Below are 18,616 nucleotides of genomic sequence, written 5' to 3'. Positions count from 1 at the left end.
TCTATCTATTGCTATATAATATGATCAGGGAACAAATTGAAGCAAAAATGATCCTCTCAGAAGTGCATTTTATGTTATTTGCACAGCCCGTAGACTTTTGTTGGATAAGTCTTTCCAAAGAACCTTTTCTGTTAGAAAGTATATCAAGTATAAGTTTAAGATATTTTCAGAGAAAACTTCATTTTGACAGTAAGAATTAGATTCTTGTGATGCAGAATTAAGTATAGATTTCACTTGGCAAAAGCTATTATTATCATTCCTTTATAATAATACAGATTTAAAGCCAAGAGTGATATCAGGTAACACAGTATACCAGAGTCTTAACATGATTCGGTGTCTTTATACCATAAAATGTTAAATAACTTGGCAAACCAATATCCTCACCAACGGGCATTGCTGACAACTGCAGTAGCACTTTCTGACTAAAGAGTGAGTCACACACTTACCTTACAGACTAGTCATAAGCTTTCTCTGAGTCCAAAAAAAATACAATTAACAAGACCTTGTTCACAAAACATAGGTTTCACGTTTTAAAATAGTTTGTCTAGATTCGGAAGCTAAAGGGTTAGAAAGTATGTGAACACATCCAGATGCAGAAGAGAGGAGGAATTACTAGGCTGACATCAAGCAGTCAATGTCTTATTTTTTGTGAGAAAACAGTTACAAAACATGAAGAACGGATTGGAGTTCACCTTTAAAATAAAGCCCAATTGTCTTATTCCCTACCCATGGTACACACTTAAGTTCCTTAATATCAGGCACAGGTTTAACTGAAGCAAACCAAGGGGGAAATAAAACGTGCAGATTTATAGGAGTCAGCCCACTGTTAGGAAGGGCCTCCCTTATAAAAACAAAAAGAATATCTAGATAAGAAGGAGCAACTGGATGATTGTCCTGCATTCTCTCACCTTCCCTTGGTTTTGTTTCCGTTTGCTTTCCAAATAAAGTTCCCTCTGACAATATTGATTCAAGTGCAGGTAAACTTACCACTCTTGTTTATGAGACAATTCCTGTATGTGGAAATACCTCATCATTCCTTGTATTTAGTAGGCACTCAGATACTCGTGTCCTGCCTTCATTTTATTTCACCATGATTAAAAGAGACTGACATTAAAAAAAAAAGTTCTACTTTTAAAAAAATTATATCCCCCCAAAAATATATGCATGTGTACACACACACACACACACACACACACACACCCATAAAAAGTGTTTGACTTGAAAATTCTAACGAAGGCAACCAAACCGAGCCTCTAGGCCCCTTCTCCTAAAGGAACAGTTTAGCCCTTCTTTGGTGGGTCCAGCTTCATTTGTTTCCATGAGACAGGTACCACCTTCTTTCCTCCTACACAAAAAGCATCTTCTCGAGAAGATGCTTTGTCTTGGTCCTAGGGAAGTTCTGAAGCCCCTTGAGTCTCTGGTTCAAACCTCACAGATTCCTAAGGTCCTTGGTTCAGGTCCGTAGTCTAAGAGACATACTGATTCGGGCAATTATGAAAATAGTCACCATAATGATCTAGGCCCAAGATTCTGTCTTTCACAAAACTTCATGGATACCTTTTATTTATGATTGTTTTTTGGTAAATAAAAAATTGCCAAATCGTCTGGTCCATCACTCTTGTCTCAGAAATTCCTATGATGTATCATCAGCCCAGCTGATCAGCACGTGAAGCCTAGTGTTTTTACTCAGCTGATATTCTAGCCAAAAGCAAACAACTTTATCCCTGTTGTTCATCTGGCTTTATCATAGATAAATAAATGTGCCATTTCTATTATAATTTTTGTGGTCTCTTAAGTATCTTAGGGCCACACGTTGGGAATCATTGATCTAGAGGTTCGTTCTCAACTAAGTCCCCATCACTGCCACCCCATGGCAGTGATTTTGCCCAGATATCCTATTATAGATCTATAGTTCAACCATTCAGCAACCACTTGAGAGCCTGAGTGCCAGGCCCTGTGCTAGATGATAGGACTGCAACAACAAACAAGACCCAGGGCCTGACTCGAGTTGCTCAAAGTCTAAAAGAAGGAAACATTATTATTAATGTAATTATTGTGACCAGATAAGCAGAGTACTACGGAAGTACATAGGAGGGCCCTAACTTCTAGGAGGAAAAGGAAAATCCAAACAAAATACAGGGAGTAGTATTCCAGGCGTGGGCAGTATGCTCAAAGACCTAGAGACAAGAGGGTGGGAAACTACAAATTATTTAGCAGGCTAAGATACAGCATACAAAGCATAGCAATAGATGGGACCAGATAATAAAAGACTTGACTAAACTTGGATTCGATCCTGAGCATGATGGAAAGCCATAGAAAGGCCTTAAGCAAGAGAGTTGCAGAGTTTTAGAACAACTCTCAACAAGGATGTGGAGATAGACCAGAGGGGCAGGCCCAGAGGCCATCAATATCTTAGCTCTATGGTAACCGCTGGGATCTATTAAGTTACGTACCTACCCAGCCACACTGAAATGGGAAATTTCGTTTCCTTCCCAGACTTCTCTTTTTTAAAATGCCCAATATTCCTATTTTCTTTCATTTTACCTCATGTATATTTTTGAACTCTTCTCTATAAGGCTCTCTGTACCCTATATTTTGTTTGGATGGTAAGCCTAGGACTAGCCTCTGAGACCTGGTCACAGTCTGACTGTTGCCAAAAAAACTGGGAAGGCTTTTCCATGGAGCCCAAGCTTCTTACCAGACTTCATGTTGGGCAAAATTTTTAAACTATAATGCTATGTCAACTTACCATCCTAAAGCTCTAAGTTTGCCAACCCAATTTCTCCAACTTGGTGTGCTCTTGAGCCCCTCCCACCAGGTTTCCAGTGGCTAAACATTTCATGTTTGTATTTGAGCATCATCAGGATGAGGTACCTTATTCGTCTTTCCTTGACCACTTATTCTGGACTGGAGTCTGCAGATGGAGGTATGTACCGTGATACAGATAAAAAAAACTGAGATAGTGGAAAACGGCAGTCTTCTGTGGGAAGCTAGAGCATACAGTTAAGTGTGGATTTTTCAACTCCTTCAAGTAATTAAATTCTGAAGCACAGTTTATATACCTTTTCTGAACTTCGTAATTGTTGAAGTTGGCTTCATATATTCCACCATTACGTATTCTCTTCCTGTGATGTTAATGACTTATTTGCTTAAAGCAGGTGTTCTTAACCTTTTTTATGCCATGGACTTTTTTTGGCATATTGGTGAAGCCTATAGACCGGACTCCTTCTCAGAATAATGTTCTCAAATGCGTAAAACTACATGTGAAGTATTGTAAAGGAAACAAATATACTAAAATACAGTTACTAAAATATTTTCAAATGTCTGTGATCTAGTTACATATGTACTTCTTTATTAACATCTAAAATAACAAGATCTAGTTCTGGTTCTAAAACTAATTTCAAATTATTTTGAAATATATGCAACAACTGTAATATATTTAAATATGATTTCTATTGGTGATAAAGTCACAGATACCCCTAATAAAATTGTCAGTTGCCTATGTTCATAATTGAAGGAAATGCTATATTTCAGTTAGACATTAGCAAAAATAAAGATTTAATTTTTTTCCCATCCAAGTTTACTGAACCCTTGATTTAGAGGTTGTCTGATTTTACTTTGTCATTTTAAAAGTAAAATATTTTTGTTCAGTTCTAAATTATTTGGGCTTATTTTGCTGCCTCTTATGTGTTTGTTCTTTATACTTGAATTGTTTCGCATCATTGAAACAGCCTTAATTGAAGGCTTTGATTAGAAAGACGCAGCAAATGATTAGAAATGAAAGGTTTTAACAAAAGCTCTTGATAATGTTACCTCAAGATATATCATCATGCCGTAATTATTTGAGCCCACAATGCTTAAGTATGTAAACGTCATACAATTCGGATCATCGGCATTAAAGAATATTGTAGTGCTATCTTGTAAAAAGTGTTTACTTTGATATTTCACGAGGGAGTTTGTCTGTTGATTCCCTATGACTTTTGCAAAGCCTGTTATAGCACCGTCACCTTCACTTTAAATGGGTCCTTGTAACATTCCTCTAGGAGAGCAGGATGGGGTTTAACATCATTTTATTTTAATTGAATCTGATTAATTTAATTGTATTTACTTAATTTTTTAATTCAAGTTTATTGGAGTTGAGGAAGCAGAGAGAAGAGGCGGCCAGCCAGGGCTCCCAGAGTTGTGGAAGGCATGGAGGAGGGGTGATAAATGCTGAGGTAGGTACTGTGCCTGACGCCCAGGCAGGTCTGGAAGTGGCTCTTGCAGATCCCTGGTCAATCTAATTGTGGTGCTCACTTAGCATTCTCCAACCCAGAGATGGGCCCTGGACTAGTAGCAGCCCCAGCCCTCAAGCAGATCCCTCTGTAGTTGCAAACTACAAAGCATCCCACCCTCAAAGGGTGCAGAACATGTTCACATATGTGCACTCACTTCATTCTCACCACAGCTCTCTGAGGCAAATATTCTTCTCCCCATTCTTCAGATGAGAAAACTGAGACTTAGGCTGCAACTGACCACCTTAAATTAGATAGGTGTTGATTTGGCAGTCGGGATGAAACCCACGTCTGTCTGACTCAAGCTGGGCTTTGCTGATCTCGTGTCCTGAGGGTCTCCTCTAGCCGCAGCCAGGCTAAGATGGAGCCCCAGACCATGTGAAATAAAGAGGGAGCCAGTAGAAGGCACTCTAAGCAAGTTACTCTAAGCTGTCGACTGGGAGAGAGGTGTAACCCACGTAACAAATGATTCAAATTCAGCATAAAGAAATCCATAAATCAGTAAGAAAAAAACAAACCCACAGAAACATGGGAAAGAGAGGAAAAAGCACTTCACCAGGGAGGAAAGCCATCTGTTTAAAAAGGGCAGCCTCACAGCATGGGGAAAGGCAGGGCTTTCAAATTGTGCGTTCATGTCTCCTGGGGATCTTAAGATGCACGTTCTGGTTTGCTAGGCCTGGGGTGAGACACACATCTAGCCAGGTCCCAGGTGATGGGTGCTGCGGCTCTGAGGACCACATTTTTGAGTAGAGAGGGCGGAGGTAGCGGTGAGGTGTGAACCTTTCAGCCAGGCAGGCGTGTGTCCTGACTGCCACTTTTCAACTGTGAACCTTGGGCAAGTCACTTACTGTCTCCGTGCCTCCGTTTCCTCATCTGTAAAATGGACGTGATAATAGTCTCCATCTCCTGGGGCTGGGAGGACTAAATGAGTTCATACAATGTAAAGCGTGTAGTACAGCATGTGGCACAGGTGGTGATTGGGGTAGCAGTAGAAATTACTAGACAAATGCAAATTAGCCACACTAGGACACCATTTCATACCTACCAGACGGGCAGATGTCAGAAAGTCTGACAAGTTCAAGGCTGGGGAGACAGACCCTCTCACACACTGCTAATGCGAGTGCAAATTGATACAGTCACCTGGAAGAGCAGTTCGGCAATATCTGGTAAAGTTGAGGTGCCCCTACAGCGTGATTCTAGGGGGGTGTGTGTGTGTCTAGAGAGAGCAGCAGTGTGTAAAAACCAGTCCTTGGAAGCATACACAGCATATTCAGCAAACTGGTTGGCCCTGGGGAGGCAGGAAAGGGAATACAATTGGGGGTAAAAAAAAAAAAAAAAAAAAAAAAAGATGCCTTCAATTTTGCTGTAATGGAAAAAAGGGTTTGAAACAAGAAAACTAAATTTTAACATTTGTTAACTTTGAATGGTGGGTACATGATTATTTGTTAAATTATCCTTCCTACTTCCCTATATTTTTGTTTAGTTTTTGAAACTCATTTTCCAGGGGAGGGAAGAGGGGAAAATGGGAGAGGTTGAAGCCAGCTGTGGAGGTGGTAGTGGGGGAGTGCGGGCGTGGTGTTGGGTGTTGGGTGGGAAGGACAGAGAGGTCCATCTACTGGGATACTGCCTTTCTTCAGGAATGAGTGGAAAAGAAATTGAGAGAGGTAGATGGGAAAGCTGAAGCTCAAGAGAGGTTAAATGACTTATCGGAGGTTACATAGCTAGTGGTGGGACCACTAGGACCGTCAGCTCCCAAGTTCCTGCTCTTGCTCGAAGGTGACCCACGTGTGGGTTAAGCAGGCCCAAGCCAAGGCCCGGGGAGCCCCGCAGAGTGGAGGTGGAGGTTGTACAAGGCAGCCCAAGTCCTTTCTTCTCTAAGGGCTGACCTGGCTGTGACATCGGAAAGTGCAGGCATTGAGGCACCAGGACCTCTCTATCCTGCCAGGATCCCCTGCTGCCTTTCACTCAAGGGTTTTCAGTGTCAGCCTGAACCCCGTGGAGAGGTGCCATGCTTCCAGCACAGTCAGATGCGGCTGTACCTGGACTGGACCAGGAGTCCAGAGAAAGGGACATTTGACATCCCTGAGGAGTCTTTTCATAAAAGAAACACTTAAGAATCACAGAGCAAGGAAGGCCAGAGATTGAAGGGCACAAGTTTGCCAGAAATGGCAAATGTCATCCTGTATGATACCACTCTCCACTTTTACATCCATGGCCAGACATCACTAGTCAATTAAAAACCCTGAGTCTTGACCTCAGAATTCTTCTGAATCCCCTGTTCCAGGTACCCTCCACAATCAATTGCAGTTGGCATGCAAAATGAATTCTACTTAGCATCTTTAGCAGATCCCCTGGATGCCCTGTGCATACCCCTCATCCCTTTCCATTTCAGGGCACATCAGTCTGGCTTGCAACTGCCAACGCTGGCATCTCTTTGCCTAACACAGACCAGTGGTACCAGGAATTAACCCCTGCTGGCAGTTCCCAGCCAGTGCCTGGCAAGAGCTGGCAAATAAATACCCTCGTTGCCTCACCTTCGGGAACTGATTATGGGAATCTCCAAACTAAGACACCCCCTTCATCCAGTCCAATCCTTCCGTTTTCTGGAGGAGGGAGCTGAGAGTCAGAGGAAGGGACTGACATGCCCAAACAGAGCCAGCGGCAGGCCCTCATGTAGACCCGGTTCTCCTGACGGAGGGCTTGGCCCTGCCCGGTGCCGGCTGCCCCTGAGGCCTGCCCCTGCCTATCCACCCCTCCCTGCCCCCAACTCAGCACTTTATATCCCAGCGAAAAAGAAAAGGTCTGTCACAGGCTAAACAACCCAGTGACATCAGAGGCAGGCTGCAAAGATACCATCCCTGGAGCCCCCAAGCTCATTTCTGGAGGTGGCCACCTCTCCTCCCTTGGTCTGGGGCCTCCAAACAGCCCCTTAAGCTCCCAGGGCCTTGGTCTCCTCAGCAGAGGGACCGCTAGGAGTGGACAGAAGGAATTAGTTAGGTCAACAACCGGCCACTGCTCCTCCCCCATCACGGGCACCCTCTCCGGAAAACTGTAAATGCATGTGGCCACTTTTATAAAGCAAATAGTTTAAAATTATATCTCCTTTATAATCTTAGTGGAAAATACATATTCTTTCAACCTGAAGGTTAATTCTGGGTATGTCTGCCTGGATCTTCATGCACATGGGAAGCCTGAGATCCTCAGGTCTCATCATTGTTGTGGAAGAAAAAGCAGGTTCTGGAAAGCTGCTAGGTTCTAACCTCTTCCTGCCCCCTACTGTGTGACTTGGCCGTTTCTCACTCTGAACCTCAGGCTCTTTGTCTGTCAAAGAGGATGAGAAGTTCACCCTGGAGTATTGCCCTCAGACTGCAGAGCGGGGGAAGCGCTAAGCAGGAGAAGGGGCCTCCTGCCCTTGCCTCCACCTGAGAGGCAGCCTGGAAGGGGACTGCCCCCAGGAAGGGTGCGGCCAGACAGAGCCTCCTGCCCTCCTCCTCCAGGCGGCCCCTGGTGACCAGGCAGGGAACCTGAGCCACACTAGCCCCAGTGCCTGGAGACGAGCTGGGAGCCCGAGACATGAACAAGATCTTCCCCCAGGTAAAAGCTGCCCTGACCTGGGGGAGCCAACCCTGGGGTAAGGAGTGGGGAGTGAAAAGGGGAGACTCTGAGATGGCTCAGCTCCCCCCTGCCCGGGAGGCTCCCTCTCAGGTTGTAGGGGGCTCCAAAGGTGAACCAGCGACACAGTTCTGGAGTGAGTGCTGGGAGGGAAATAGGAGGCCCGGGGAGGCTGCGTTGACATGATGGGAGGGGGCGTCGGGGAAAGCCTCTCTGTTTGAAGGACGATTGTGTGCCAAGTGGACAGTGGAAGCAAAGGCATCCCAGGCAGAAGGCAGCGTCCAGACTAAGGTGTGGAAATGTGAAGCGGGTTTGGTGAGTTTGGGGCATTCAGCATGCTGGAGCGTGAGGGGCCAGGGCGCCCACGTGAAGCTCTTGGTGCCTCTTGTGAAAAACTCCGGTGTGGCTCCCTGGGGCTGGACCTCACTGCACCTAAGCCCAGCCCTCACTCTGTTCTCTTGGGCAGGGGGATGTCAATGGCATTGCTGCTGCTGGAACCAAAGCCCTCCCTGGAGAGGAAGGTAAAGGACGGAGGGCCTGGGGACAGTGACCCGTGGGCTGCCTCCCCAGTGGGCTTCCCTGAGGCTGGGCCTTTGCCACAGAGGCACAGAGAGCGCTCCCTAAGGCTCCCACTGTTCCTCAGACCTCTGCCCTTATGTGACGTCATTTACTCCCAGATTCCTGGCCAACTATGCCCACATCCACCTGATGAATAGGGTGGTTCCTTCTCTTCAAGCACAAAGAGATGTGCTACCTACCTCAGAGGCATTGTACCACATACTGTCCACATGTAACCTATAGAAGAAATCTCTGGAGTCAAATACCTGACCTATAGGTGACCTGGGCGATTCTCTTTGCCTGTAAAGGATAAAGTAGGTGAGATCATATACTTATTTAGCACCTACTATGTGCCACTTACCATGTGACCAGGACAGTTCGAAGGAACACATTTATTGAGCGTCTACTATGTGCCCTGTCTTGGTCCACATTTGATCTATGAGGAAACAGGCCCAGAGAGGTAGATACTAATAAAGCCATAAAAGTTCAAGGCCCTACTATGTGCCTGGCACTGTGCGGTCTCTTTTAATCCTCAGGACAGCTCTGAGAGGCGGGGTCCTGTTATGGGCAATGACAGACGAGGCAGCTGAGGCTAAAAGAGGTTTAGTAGCTCAGCCAGCTGGGATCCCACACAGCTGGGCCATGGGAAAGACAAGATTCAACTTCAAATTAAAGTCCCACTGGTTGCAAAGCCCTGCTAGCTTGGTCGCTCCACACTGGTATTTATTTCTTAGTAGACATGACTGTGGAACAAATGGCCTCCTTCTCCCCACCTGTCCAGGGTGTGAATTGGCACCTAAGGGCTTTCTGGCTTTGAAGTACAGCATCTTTACCGGGCATGGGTCTCTGTTCTGCCAGTTCCGCCTCAAGTCTGTCCTGTGACCCCATCTTGCCCAGCCTGTGTTACACAAATATTTGAGGAGTGGAGCTTGGCTGACCAGGACGCGTTCCTCGCCCAGACTCACGCCCTCTGCCTGGTTACCAGGGATCACACTGTGTGCAGTGAACAACAAGGGAGCCACTGACTGGGCTGTAGGAGTCACCGGTTTTAGATTTATGTTCCATCTCCTATTATCATCTCCTTTCCCAGTGTACACCCATCCCGGGCTCCAGCGACACCAGGACACTTGCTGCCACCCTCCCCCCCCACACACACACACACCCCATCCACAGGCCTTTATTCTTGCTATGCTGTCTACCTGGAATGCCCTCACCCTGCACCCTCCGCCCACCTGCCTGTAGAGAGTCCTTCAAGCACCCATGGCACCTTGCTCATGCTTCCTTAACCACACTTACTACCTGGCTCTGGGAGCTGCACAGGGACAGGTCTGACTGGTAGACAAGCAGAGTAGGTAGCTCCACAAATGTGAGTAGATTCACTGAAAATGACCTGAACTGACTTGAATTGGGGCCCTTCCCTTGTCTCCTGTATCTCGGGGTCAGAGTATTCACAAAGCACCTACTATGTGCCTGCCCCTCACATGGTGTCCCAGGGATGGACCTTGGGCACACTGATGCATCAGACCTGCTCCTACGTCTTTTTCTGAGATAACTGGGGCCCGCAGGACAGCAGTTGTCCCTGTATTCTCCTTTTAACCTGTCCATGTCTTGTCTTCTAAGCGCAACTACAAACTTGCAGAGGGCAACTTGAGCTGTGTCTGCTTTTGTGTCCTCTACAGAGCAGGACACCTAGTAGGTCCTCAATAATGCTTTCTTTCATTATTTTACAAGCAAGCAAAAATTAGAGGAGCAAAGTAAGTTTAAGAAGCAAGATGTCTCCAATTATTTCCTCAGTACTTAGGATACAGCTTGACACATAGTAAGTACTCAATAAACACTAACAATAGCTAAAAACTTTATAGCATTGACTATGTGCCAAGCTCTGTTCTAATACATTAACTAGCTTAATCCCCTCAACAACCCTAAGGGAGGTAATATAATCCCCATTTTTCACATGAGGAAAATAAGCACAGAGAAGTAAAGTGACCTCTCAGTGGGGCCCAGCTGGGAAGTGGTGGAGCTGGCAGGCTGTAGAATGCGTAATCCTTTGAGATCATGGAAAGAGCACTGGTTTTGGCAGCAAATAGGGACTCACATCCCAGCTCCGCACACAGCGACTTGGACCTTGTCCTCTCTGAGCCTCAGTTTCCTCAACTATAAAGTTTGTTTTGAAAAATAATAATAATCGCTATGAAGGGCCTGCTATAGTTTCTGCCCTGTGGGAGAGGCTTGATAAGCAGGTGTCCATCTCTCCCTGCCTCCTGAGGAGACAGCCTCCTGGAAGGACAGGAAGGTGAGGGCGGTGGAACAGAGACCCGGCACCCTCATCCTGACCCACTCACCAGCTACTGGACCAGGGCCTGACCCTTGGTGGGGGCGGCCCACAGGCAGAACAGAGAGCACCATGGTGGGCTTAGGGGTCCCCTCCTCCAGGGATGCCCTTCCTGCCCCCAGACTCCTAGGTGGGGAGGGGCCACTTTTAGGAGGGGCCAGAGGCGTGGATCCCTGGGCCCCAGGGCTGGCTGCTCCATCACTGGTTTCCTGCTCCACACCTCAGGCTGCAGTGCCCTCTGCTGCTCCCGCCGAGGGACCTGCCTCTCGGCCTTCGTGCTGCTCCTGCTGGCAACTCTTGCGGCCCTGATCGCCCTGGTCACCATCCTGGGACACCCACCACGTGCACCAGGTCAGGTGGTCAGGGTTGCTGGGAGGGGGTGCGGGGCATAGAGGGATGGGGGACACCTAATCCTGACTGGCTTCTCTAGGAAGTGGCTTTTGGACAATTCTTTAGGGTGCATACATAGACATGGACATACACCCTGAAATATACATGGCTCTGAGCCTCCATTTGCACATCTGTAATATGGGCCATTGAGAGGACCCAGCTCTGATGACCCACCTCCTCCAGGAAGCCTTGCCTGACCCCCATGCTGGTTAGATGTGGCCCCCACAGGGCCCACACTTCCTCTTCTCCTGGACTGGCTGTGAACCCCAACACAGCCCCTGCCCTTGCAGAGGTAACATGTTGGAGAGCAACATGAATATTCGTGAAGCAAATAAGCACATTAAGACAGGGTTCATGGGGCTCTGAAATCTGGAATAGAGGCTGAATGAATGATGGAATGAGTGAATAAATGAATGAGCCGAGTGGGAAACTTGAGAAGAGAAAGGGAGCTGAGGCATGAAGGGAAAGTGGGAATTGGTTAGTGGAGGGAGTGGCAAAAGCATCCCAGGCACAGGAACACTATGTGAGGGGTCCCTGGAGTGGGAGAAAACATGAGGAGAAAGAGAAACTGCAAGGCCAGTGGACACAGAGGGCTAGAGCAGTGGACGGGGCCAGGGGCTTCATGGGGAGGGAGGCACCATCCAGAGAGCCATGGGAAGGGGTTGAGCTGGGGGTGCGGTGTCACCAGATCTACTCTCCTGACAGATGGCTCTGTAGCCAGGTGCTTGGGGGTGAGGGTTGTCAGGGGAGGAGGCAAAACCCACAGTTCTCTACATGCCTGGGCAGGAACGCGGGCACTGAGGGCAAATGTACACAGGTGAGGAGTTGCGTTCATGTGCCTTTGTGTATGTGTCTGTGCGTATGCATGTGTCTATGTACACATGTACATGTCTGTGTGCTTGTGTGTGCACACCTGTGTATGTGCATTGATGTGTTTATGTGTAGGTGTGTGACAACGTGAGCGTCTCTGAGAGTTGGTCCAAGCCAAGCCAAGGCAGTTCCAGGAGCTGAGAAATGGCTCCCAGGTGCCCAAACATCCAAGCACAAACCCGCTCCCATCTCCAACCTGTGTGTGTGCATGTGTATACACTGCACAGCCTGTGGACCCAGGGGGACCTCCCAGCTCATCTTCCAATTTCTCTCCTTGAATTCTTTAGGGCAGCCCTGGGATGGGTTTTCGCCTTCAGTGGGATAGAAAGGAAGATTCTCAGAAGGACGTATATATTTAGATGTCTGTCCTAGACACTGGGGAGGCAGCCCTGGCCTTGGGAAAGAGTCAAGTCAGCAGGCCTGGGTTATTAGCTGTGTGACTGCGCCTGTTGCATCTCTCTGAGCCTTCCTTTACTCATCTGTAAAATGGGCTAGTGATGATACTTCACAGAGGTTTGGGGAAACAATAGAATAAGATTGTGAAAGTGCTTTGCAGACCATAAAGTTGTGCCCAGATGTGAGGAATTATGGCATAATGGTCCCCAGCCAGCCCCATTATATTGCCCTGGCAACCTAACCTGGCACCAGGAGCTCCACCATTAAAACCACTTCCTTGACTGAGCCCTGTCCTCAGGAGCCTCCCATGAGACTGTCAATAAGCTATCAGTAAAAGAAGGAACTATGACTTACTCTGCACTTTTTATGTTCTGGGGTTATGTAAATTTCCCCAATGGTCCTATGGGGTATGTGCTATAATCCCCATTTTGCAGACAAGAAAACCTGAGGCTCAGAGAGGTTGAGTCATCTGTCCAAGGTCACTCAGGTGGTACATGGTAGAGCTGAGACTTTGGTCCCCAATGCTGAGTGCAGTATCCTCTCCACTGCCCCAGCCCCTCTGACCAGCTAAGGGTGGGGCTCAGGTGTGGGAACCTGGTGATGCCCTTGTGAGTACCACCCTTGACCCTCTGGGGTCTCCCCTTGCCCACTCAGGGGCCCAGGCCTGTGTGACACTGACAAACAGGACAGGCTTCCTGTGCCATGACCGGAGCAGCTGCATCTCAGCCAGCGGGGTCTGTGACGGCATCCGCACCTGTTCACACGGCGAGGACGAAGATGAGGCCTTATGCCGTGGGTATCTGCTCAGTTCTGCCCCTGTTCCAGATGCACCCTCAAGGGTCCCTTGGAGGTTGCCCCTCAATTCCAACTATCCCAGTGGCCAAACAAGCTCAACCATGCCCAAAATTACCAGGCCTTTGCTTATATGGTGCCCTCTGCCAAGAACACCTGCCTCCACCCGCACACACACATACGTGCCCACACCAGGGAATGCCTTCGCTGTGTGTGTCTCCATGTCCAGAGAACCTGCACTCAAACTGCACGGCAGAGTGCAAGTGTTACCTCCACCAGGAAGCCTTCCCTGACTTCCAAACTAGGTTAAGGTCCTGGCTTTGGGGTCCCACGTCCCCTGTGCTTCCCTGTGTTCCAGCCCTAGTCACCGTGGCACATTTGCCACAGCCATCAGCGGTGACCTCCTCTGGGGCAGGCCTAGTCTGCTTGATCTTGGGGCCTCACTCCCTGTCACAGGGCATGACACACAGGGGTATCCAGAATGATTCTCTGAATGATGGAATGATTGAAGGAATGAATCAATGGATGGGAAGATCTGGTCCCAGACTTTAGAGATCTGACTGTTCTCAGGAGAGAGGATCCGGGCCACTTTCCCTGTGGGAGGGAGAGAGCCTGCTGAGTTGGAATGGGTGGGGTGGGGAAGCTAGTGGGAGGGGGGCATTACGTCACAGACCCTCAAGACTAGAAGAGATCTTAGCAGTCATCCGGTTCGTGTCCCAGCTCTTGCCCCAATCCCCTCTATAACAAATCCAACAGAGGCCACCCGGCTTCTCCTTGCACTGCAGCTTGAGGCCGCTGCACCCATCATTGCGGGCTTTTTCCCTGGGAATGTCCCCCTTGTCCTGGTTTTAACGCTGCCCCCCACCAGCATCCTTCATTAGTTCCAACGCTGCCCTCTCATCAACCCCTGGCCCCCACGAACCACAGTTTAATCTCTCTCCCTCGATGGTCTACTGCGTGGATTTGGAGATTGCTTTCTTACCCCCATGAATGTCCCCTCCCCCAGGCCACACTCTGAATCCCACGGTCATCCCCCCTCCAGCCAGCACTCCACAGAACACATACCAACTGCCCATGTCCTTCTCCCTGGACAGGCTCCGAAAGGATCTAGGACATTTCTGACTGGCTCTGGCTGGTCCAAGGAACAAAGGCTTCTCCCCTCCCGGGGTTGAGTTATACCTGTAGTGATGTGGCCTGAATTCACGTTCATTTTTGGTAGCCCTGTCACACTGCTGCCTAACACAGAACCCACTTTCAAGAAAGGTGGTATGACTCTGTCTCATACAGTACGTGAATACACACCCTCTGAGTTCCGAGTTCTGGGGCCCAATTGCAAGATTTCATATCTATTCTTGTTATGTTCCAGTTGGAGGAAGCTTCCTGGAGGTGAAGGAATTTGAACTTGAAATGGAATGGTTTGGGATAGGTGTCAAGGAGGACATTTCTGGAGGAAGGAATAGTGCCAGCAATGGTGTGGGGTGGGGAGGCACAAGAGCTGAAGAGGGAATGGAGGAGAGCGAGGCAGCGTTATGGGTGTCTTTTTGGGTGTCCAGGGAAATAACTCTCCTCTCCTCTCCACTCAGTCTCCTCCCCAGGAAACTTCTGTGCCCTTCCTAGGGTGGGTGCATGGTGACCCCGAGTTTGGCAACTGCCAGGGTGGCTGTGACAATCCACCTCAAGGTACCCTGAGACAGCTGTGGCCAGGTGTGGACTTCCTCCTGCCTCATCTGTCCCTCTGCAGGAGATGTGCCCCAGAGTCTCCCTAGCTTCCTTGTGGCCCGCTGTGGAGACCCGGCTGCCTGGATCTACTCAGACCAAAAGTGTGATGGGACCAACAACTGCGGGGATTGCTCAGATGAACTAAGCCCAGGTGGGGGTCTAGGCACAGACGGGGCTGCAGCAGGTGCCCAGGCAGTGGTCAGGGGGCAGAGGTTGACCACGGCATCTCTGAGGTCCCCCCCCCACCTCCTCCTTGCATCCTAGGAAGTTTTCCGCCCCTGCTTGGATGCCTCCAGTGGTGGGGTTTTCACTACCACACCAAGTGGCTCCTTCTGGAGGTTTATTCTTCTTTAGTGGGGAACTTACTCTCAAGGACACAGACGAGGAAACGGGGTCTCAGAGGGTGATCATGCAAGGAGTATGTATGTGGCCCAGCTGGGACTTGAACTTGAGTTTCCCTCATTTCCTCTGCAGCTCTCCACAACCCTGTGAGGAAAGGAGGGCAGGAATCACTGGCCCCGATTTATGTATAGGTAAACTGAGGCCAGAGAGGAGAAGGGACTTACTACAATGAGTGACAGGAAGGGAGCTTAGATTTAAACCCAGATCTCCTGACTGCAAGTCCGGCATCATTTGACTGCCTTGGTTTCCTTTCAATCTCTTCTTCAGTGTTCAATCAGTACACATGGTCTGAGCACCATTGGGAGCTGAGCCTGTGCCAAATTCTGCGGGGGGACAATCAGGAGTCAAACATGTGTCCTACCCTAGGACTCACATCATACTGATGAAACAAGGAAGTGCTGACGCCCTGGGGAGGATTTTTGGTATGGGGTGGGGGTCGTGTAAGAATCAAGCAAGACTCCTCTCCGTTTGCAAGTAGGCCTCAGAGAATAGACAGGGTTTCAACAGACAGAGGCTGTGTGTGCAGGGAAGGATGCTGGAGGCCCAGGGTACAGGGCCAAGGAGGAAAGTCCATGAGGCACCCCTCAGGGAGCCCTAAGTGGCTGGTGAGGCTGAGTCGGGGTGAGGGAGGGAGGATGGGCTGGGGAGACAATATGCACCCCCTTACTATGTGAACATTGAGCATGTGCCTGGCACTCTTCCTTAACAACAACTTTGAGTAGATGAGGAAACTGAGGCTCAAACTGGGTGAGAGACTTGCTTGAGGTCACATAGCCTATGAGTTTTGGTCTCGATTTTCTCTTGTGCAGAGAAATAAGGATACATTTCACCTATGTCAGGTGAGGTGGAGCTTTGGGGAGCTATGGCAGGTGCCAGAGCTAGGGAGTATCCTGGTGCACTGGGCATTCCAAGATACACCAGCTTCTCTTCTGTCGGCTCTTGTCTCCCCAGTGACAGCATGCCCACCCTGTGGCCCTGGGTGGTGGCGTTGCCCCTCGACTTTCTTCAGGTATTGTGGCTGTATTCCAAGGAGCCTCTGCCGGGACCACGTGCAGCACTGCTCCGACTGGTCTGATGAGTACGCCTGTCCTGGACCCTGAGTGGGCACCCAGGCCAGAGCGAGAGGCTGGTTGAAATGGCACTGATAATCCTTCATATGAGAATCAAATCCAAGACCATGAGGGCAGGAAGGAGCCTTCAAGATCATCTAGTGAGATCTATGCACTATCATCTCTGAATAAAAATTGTCTCTCCTGCTTTAAAGATGTTCAGCTTCTCCTTGAATGCATCCAATGACAGGGAGCTTACTACCATGCTGTGCAGGTCCTAACAAGGATGAGGAGTGCTGCTTCCACGATGTTAGGCCTGTCTGTGGGGCCCCACAGAGGAAATCTGCTCCTCTACTCCTGACCTTATCACCCCGTGGAGCAAAGATAAGTCTGGGGCTCAAACGCCAAGTTGAGGAGTTTAGCCCTTAGGGATGGTACATATGTGAAGTGTATGCCACTTCCTGTCCATTTGGTCCCTAAGACAGATCTTGCTGGGCTTGGCTACAGTCTTAGCATTTTTCTCATCTCAGTAATCCTAGCAGATCCTACTGACTGATCACATGAGATTGCACCTGAGACGGGGCATTTGTCATCCTGCCAATAGGAAGCCAGTCATCCCGGAGGCTCTGAGCTGTAGAGTAGAAGGTCTGGAGAAAGAGCAAGCCTTCTGCCTGTCCCATTCTCTACCCTACCCCGTGACCAGTGCCCAGCCAAGCAGCCCAGGTTTCTTGTAGTATGGATTGTATTTCGGTTCCAGAGTCTGAGTGAATGAGCTATTTCTCTGCATACTTTTCCATCTTCACAACACCCAGAAAGGCAAGGATGGATATCCCCATTAAACAGATGAGAAAACTGAGGCTCAAAGGGAGAAATCACTTGCCCAGGATCATACAGCAAAGTCAGTACTGGAACTGGGACTCAAACACAGTCTATGGTGTCCCAACCCTGAATCCTTTCCTGCTACCAATGTGATTATATTTTGGCCGGGGGGAGTCCCTATGGGGTATTTTTAAAAGTAGCTTGAGGGTCAGAAAGTGTCCCACCCTTATTCTGAAAGAGAGACTTGGAATTTGGCCAACAAGAGGGTTGCTGTTGAGAGAGAGACATATCTGCATTGGAAATTAATAAAAATCAGTTTCATATATCAGTGTCGTGTGAGTTTTGAACTGAAAATGGGCAACTAAGAGATAGGTGAGCTATGGTTCATTCATCACTCACTGAACAGTCTCTTTGCACCTGCTCTGAGCCAAGCCAGGTGCTGGGCACCCAGGAGTGAAGAGACCTGGATCCTAGCATAGGAGGAGCGCAGGGTCTCATGAAGGAGGCACCTCACACGGGGGAGATGGGTGGGACAGCAGGAGGGCACCAAGGAGGGGCCTCTGGAAGCCAGTGCACAGTCGTGTTTCTGACCCTGATGACCTGGAACAGGGCGCCTCAGGGATCCTGCCTGAGGGACAGGCAGCCCTGGACGCTGGCACCTTTGGCTAAGTTTCTGTCCAACTGCAGCACAAGCAAGGAGCTGTGGGCATGCTCAGGGTGTCGTCCTGGGTTCTGATGACCGATCCAGGGGAGCCTCCTTCCCAGAGAAGGGGCATTTGGGCTGGCTCTGGAGAATGTCCATTGGGACAGGTAGGAGAGAAGGGCATTCCTGGCCAAGAGGCCCTTGGAACGAAGGCATGGGGGCGTGACAGGGTACAGCTCAGCCAGGGAATGCCAGTGTGGTTCAGGCCAGTGTGGCCCAAGCTTTGATGGGAAGAGACAGTAGTAGGTAAGCAGTGACACAATCCTGGAGGGCATAGTGTGTCACACTTCATCCTAAGGATACTGGGTGTCATCAAGGTATGATACACAAGGACATGGTCTGGAGCTACAATGGACTTGAATGACAAGAGTCTAAGCAAAAGATGCCAGAGCTTGGACCAGAGGAGAAGGGATGGCCAAGGGCTACTCACTGGGGAACAAGGTTGGTGGGGAGAAGAGGAAGACAGAGGAGTCCGAGGCCTGAAAAGGGTCACCTGGCCTCCCGCCCTGGACCAGGCCTTCCCTCATAGGACGCCAGTCTCCAGGGAAACAGAGGGTTGAGCTGCTTCCTGAGGAACAAGAAAAAGTCCAGAAGCTCGTTCCGTTCCGGCGCTCAAATGCCAACATGTTCCTGATGTCTTGAGCATCCGATGTTGAAAACAAGGTTGCCGGGGAGAGGCCGTGGGAGTGTGAGCCTGTGT

General features: G+C 49.0%; 1 protein-coding gene across 1 annotated transcript; it reads left to right on the top strand.

The window, feature by feature from the left end:
- Positions 1–30: 30 nt before the first annotated feature.
- On the top strand, positions 31–17,490 carry LDLRAD1 (low density lipoprotein receptor class A domain containing 1). The gene is made up of 8 exons (XM_033114527.1): positions 31–2,926; positions 4,127–4,217; positions 7,772–7,868; positions 8,353–8,407; positions 11,002–11,127; positions 13,087–13,224; positions 14,966–15,094; positions 16,297–17,490. The coding sequence occupies exons 3-8, from the start codon at positions 7,848–7,850 to the stop codon at positions 16,443–16,445; spliced, it is 618 nt and encodes a 205-aa protein (XP_032970418.1). The 5' UTR covers positions 31–2,926; positions 4,127–4,217; positions 7,772–7,847; the 3' UTR covers positions 16,446–17,490.
- Positions 17,491–18,616: the final 1,126 nt, after the last annotated feature.

This window comes from Rhinolophus ferrumequinum, chromosome 9 (genome assembly GCF_004115265.2).
Source record: "Rhinolophus ferrumequinum isolate MPI-CBG mRhiFer1 chromosome 9, mRhiFer1_v1.p, whole genome shotgun sequence".
NCBI lineage: Eukaryota > Metazoa > Chordata > Mammalia > Chiroptera > Rhinolophidae > Rhinolophus > Rhinolophus ferrumequinum.
Note: the sequence above shows the minus strand (reverse complement) of the source record. Positions and strands in the feature narration are given on the sequence as shown.

Coding starts and splice junctions, on each gene's coding strand:
- LDLRAD1 (XM_033114527.1), top strand. CDS start 7,848: ATGAACAAGATCTTCCCCCAG. Junction 13,225..14,965: donor CGAAGATGAGGCCTTATGCC/GTGGGTATCTGC, acceptor GTCCCTCTGCAG/GAGATGTGCCCCAGAGTCTC. Junction 15,095..16,296: donor CTCAGATGAACTAAGCCCAG/GTGGGGGTCTAG, acceptor TTGTCTCCCCAG/TGACAGCATGCCCACCCTGT.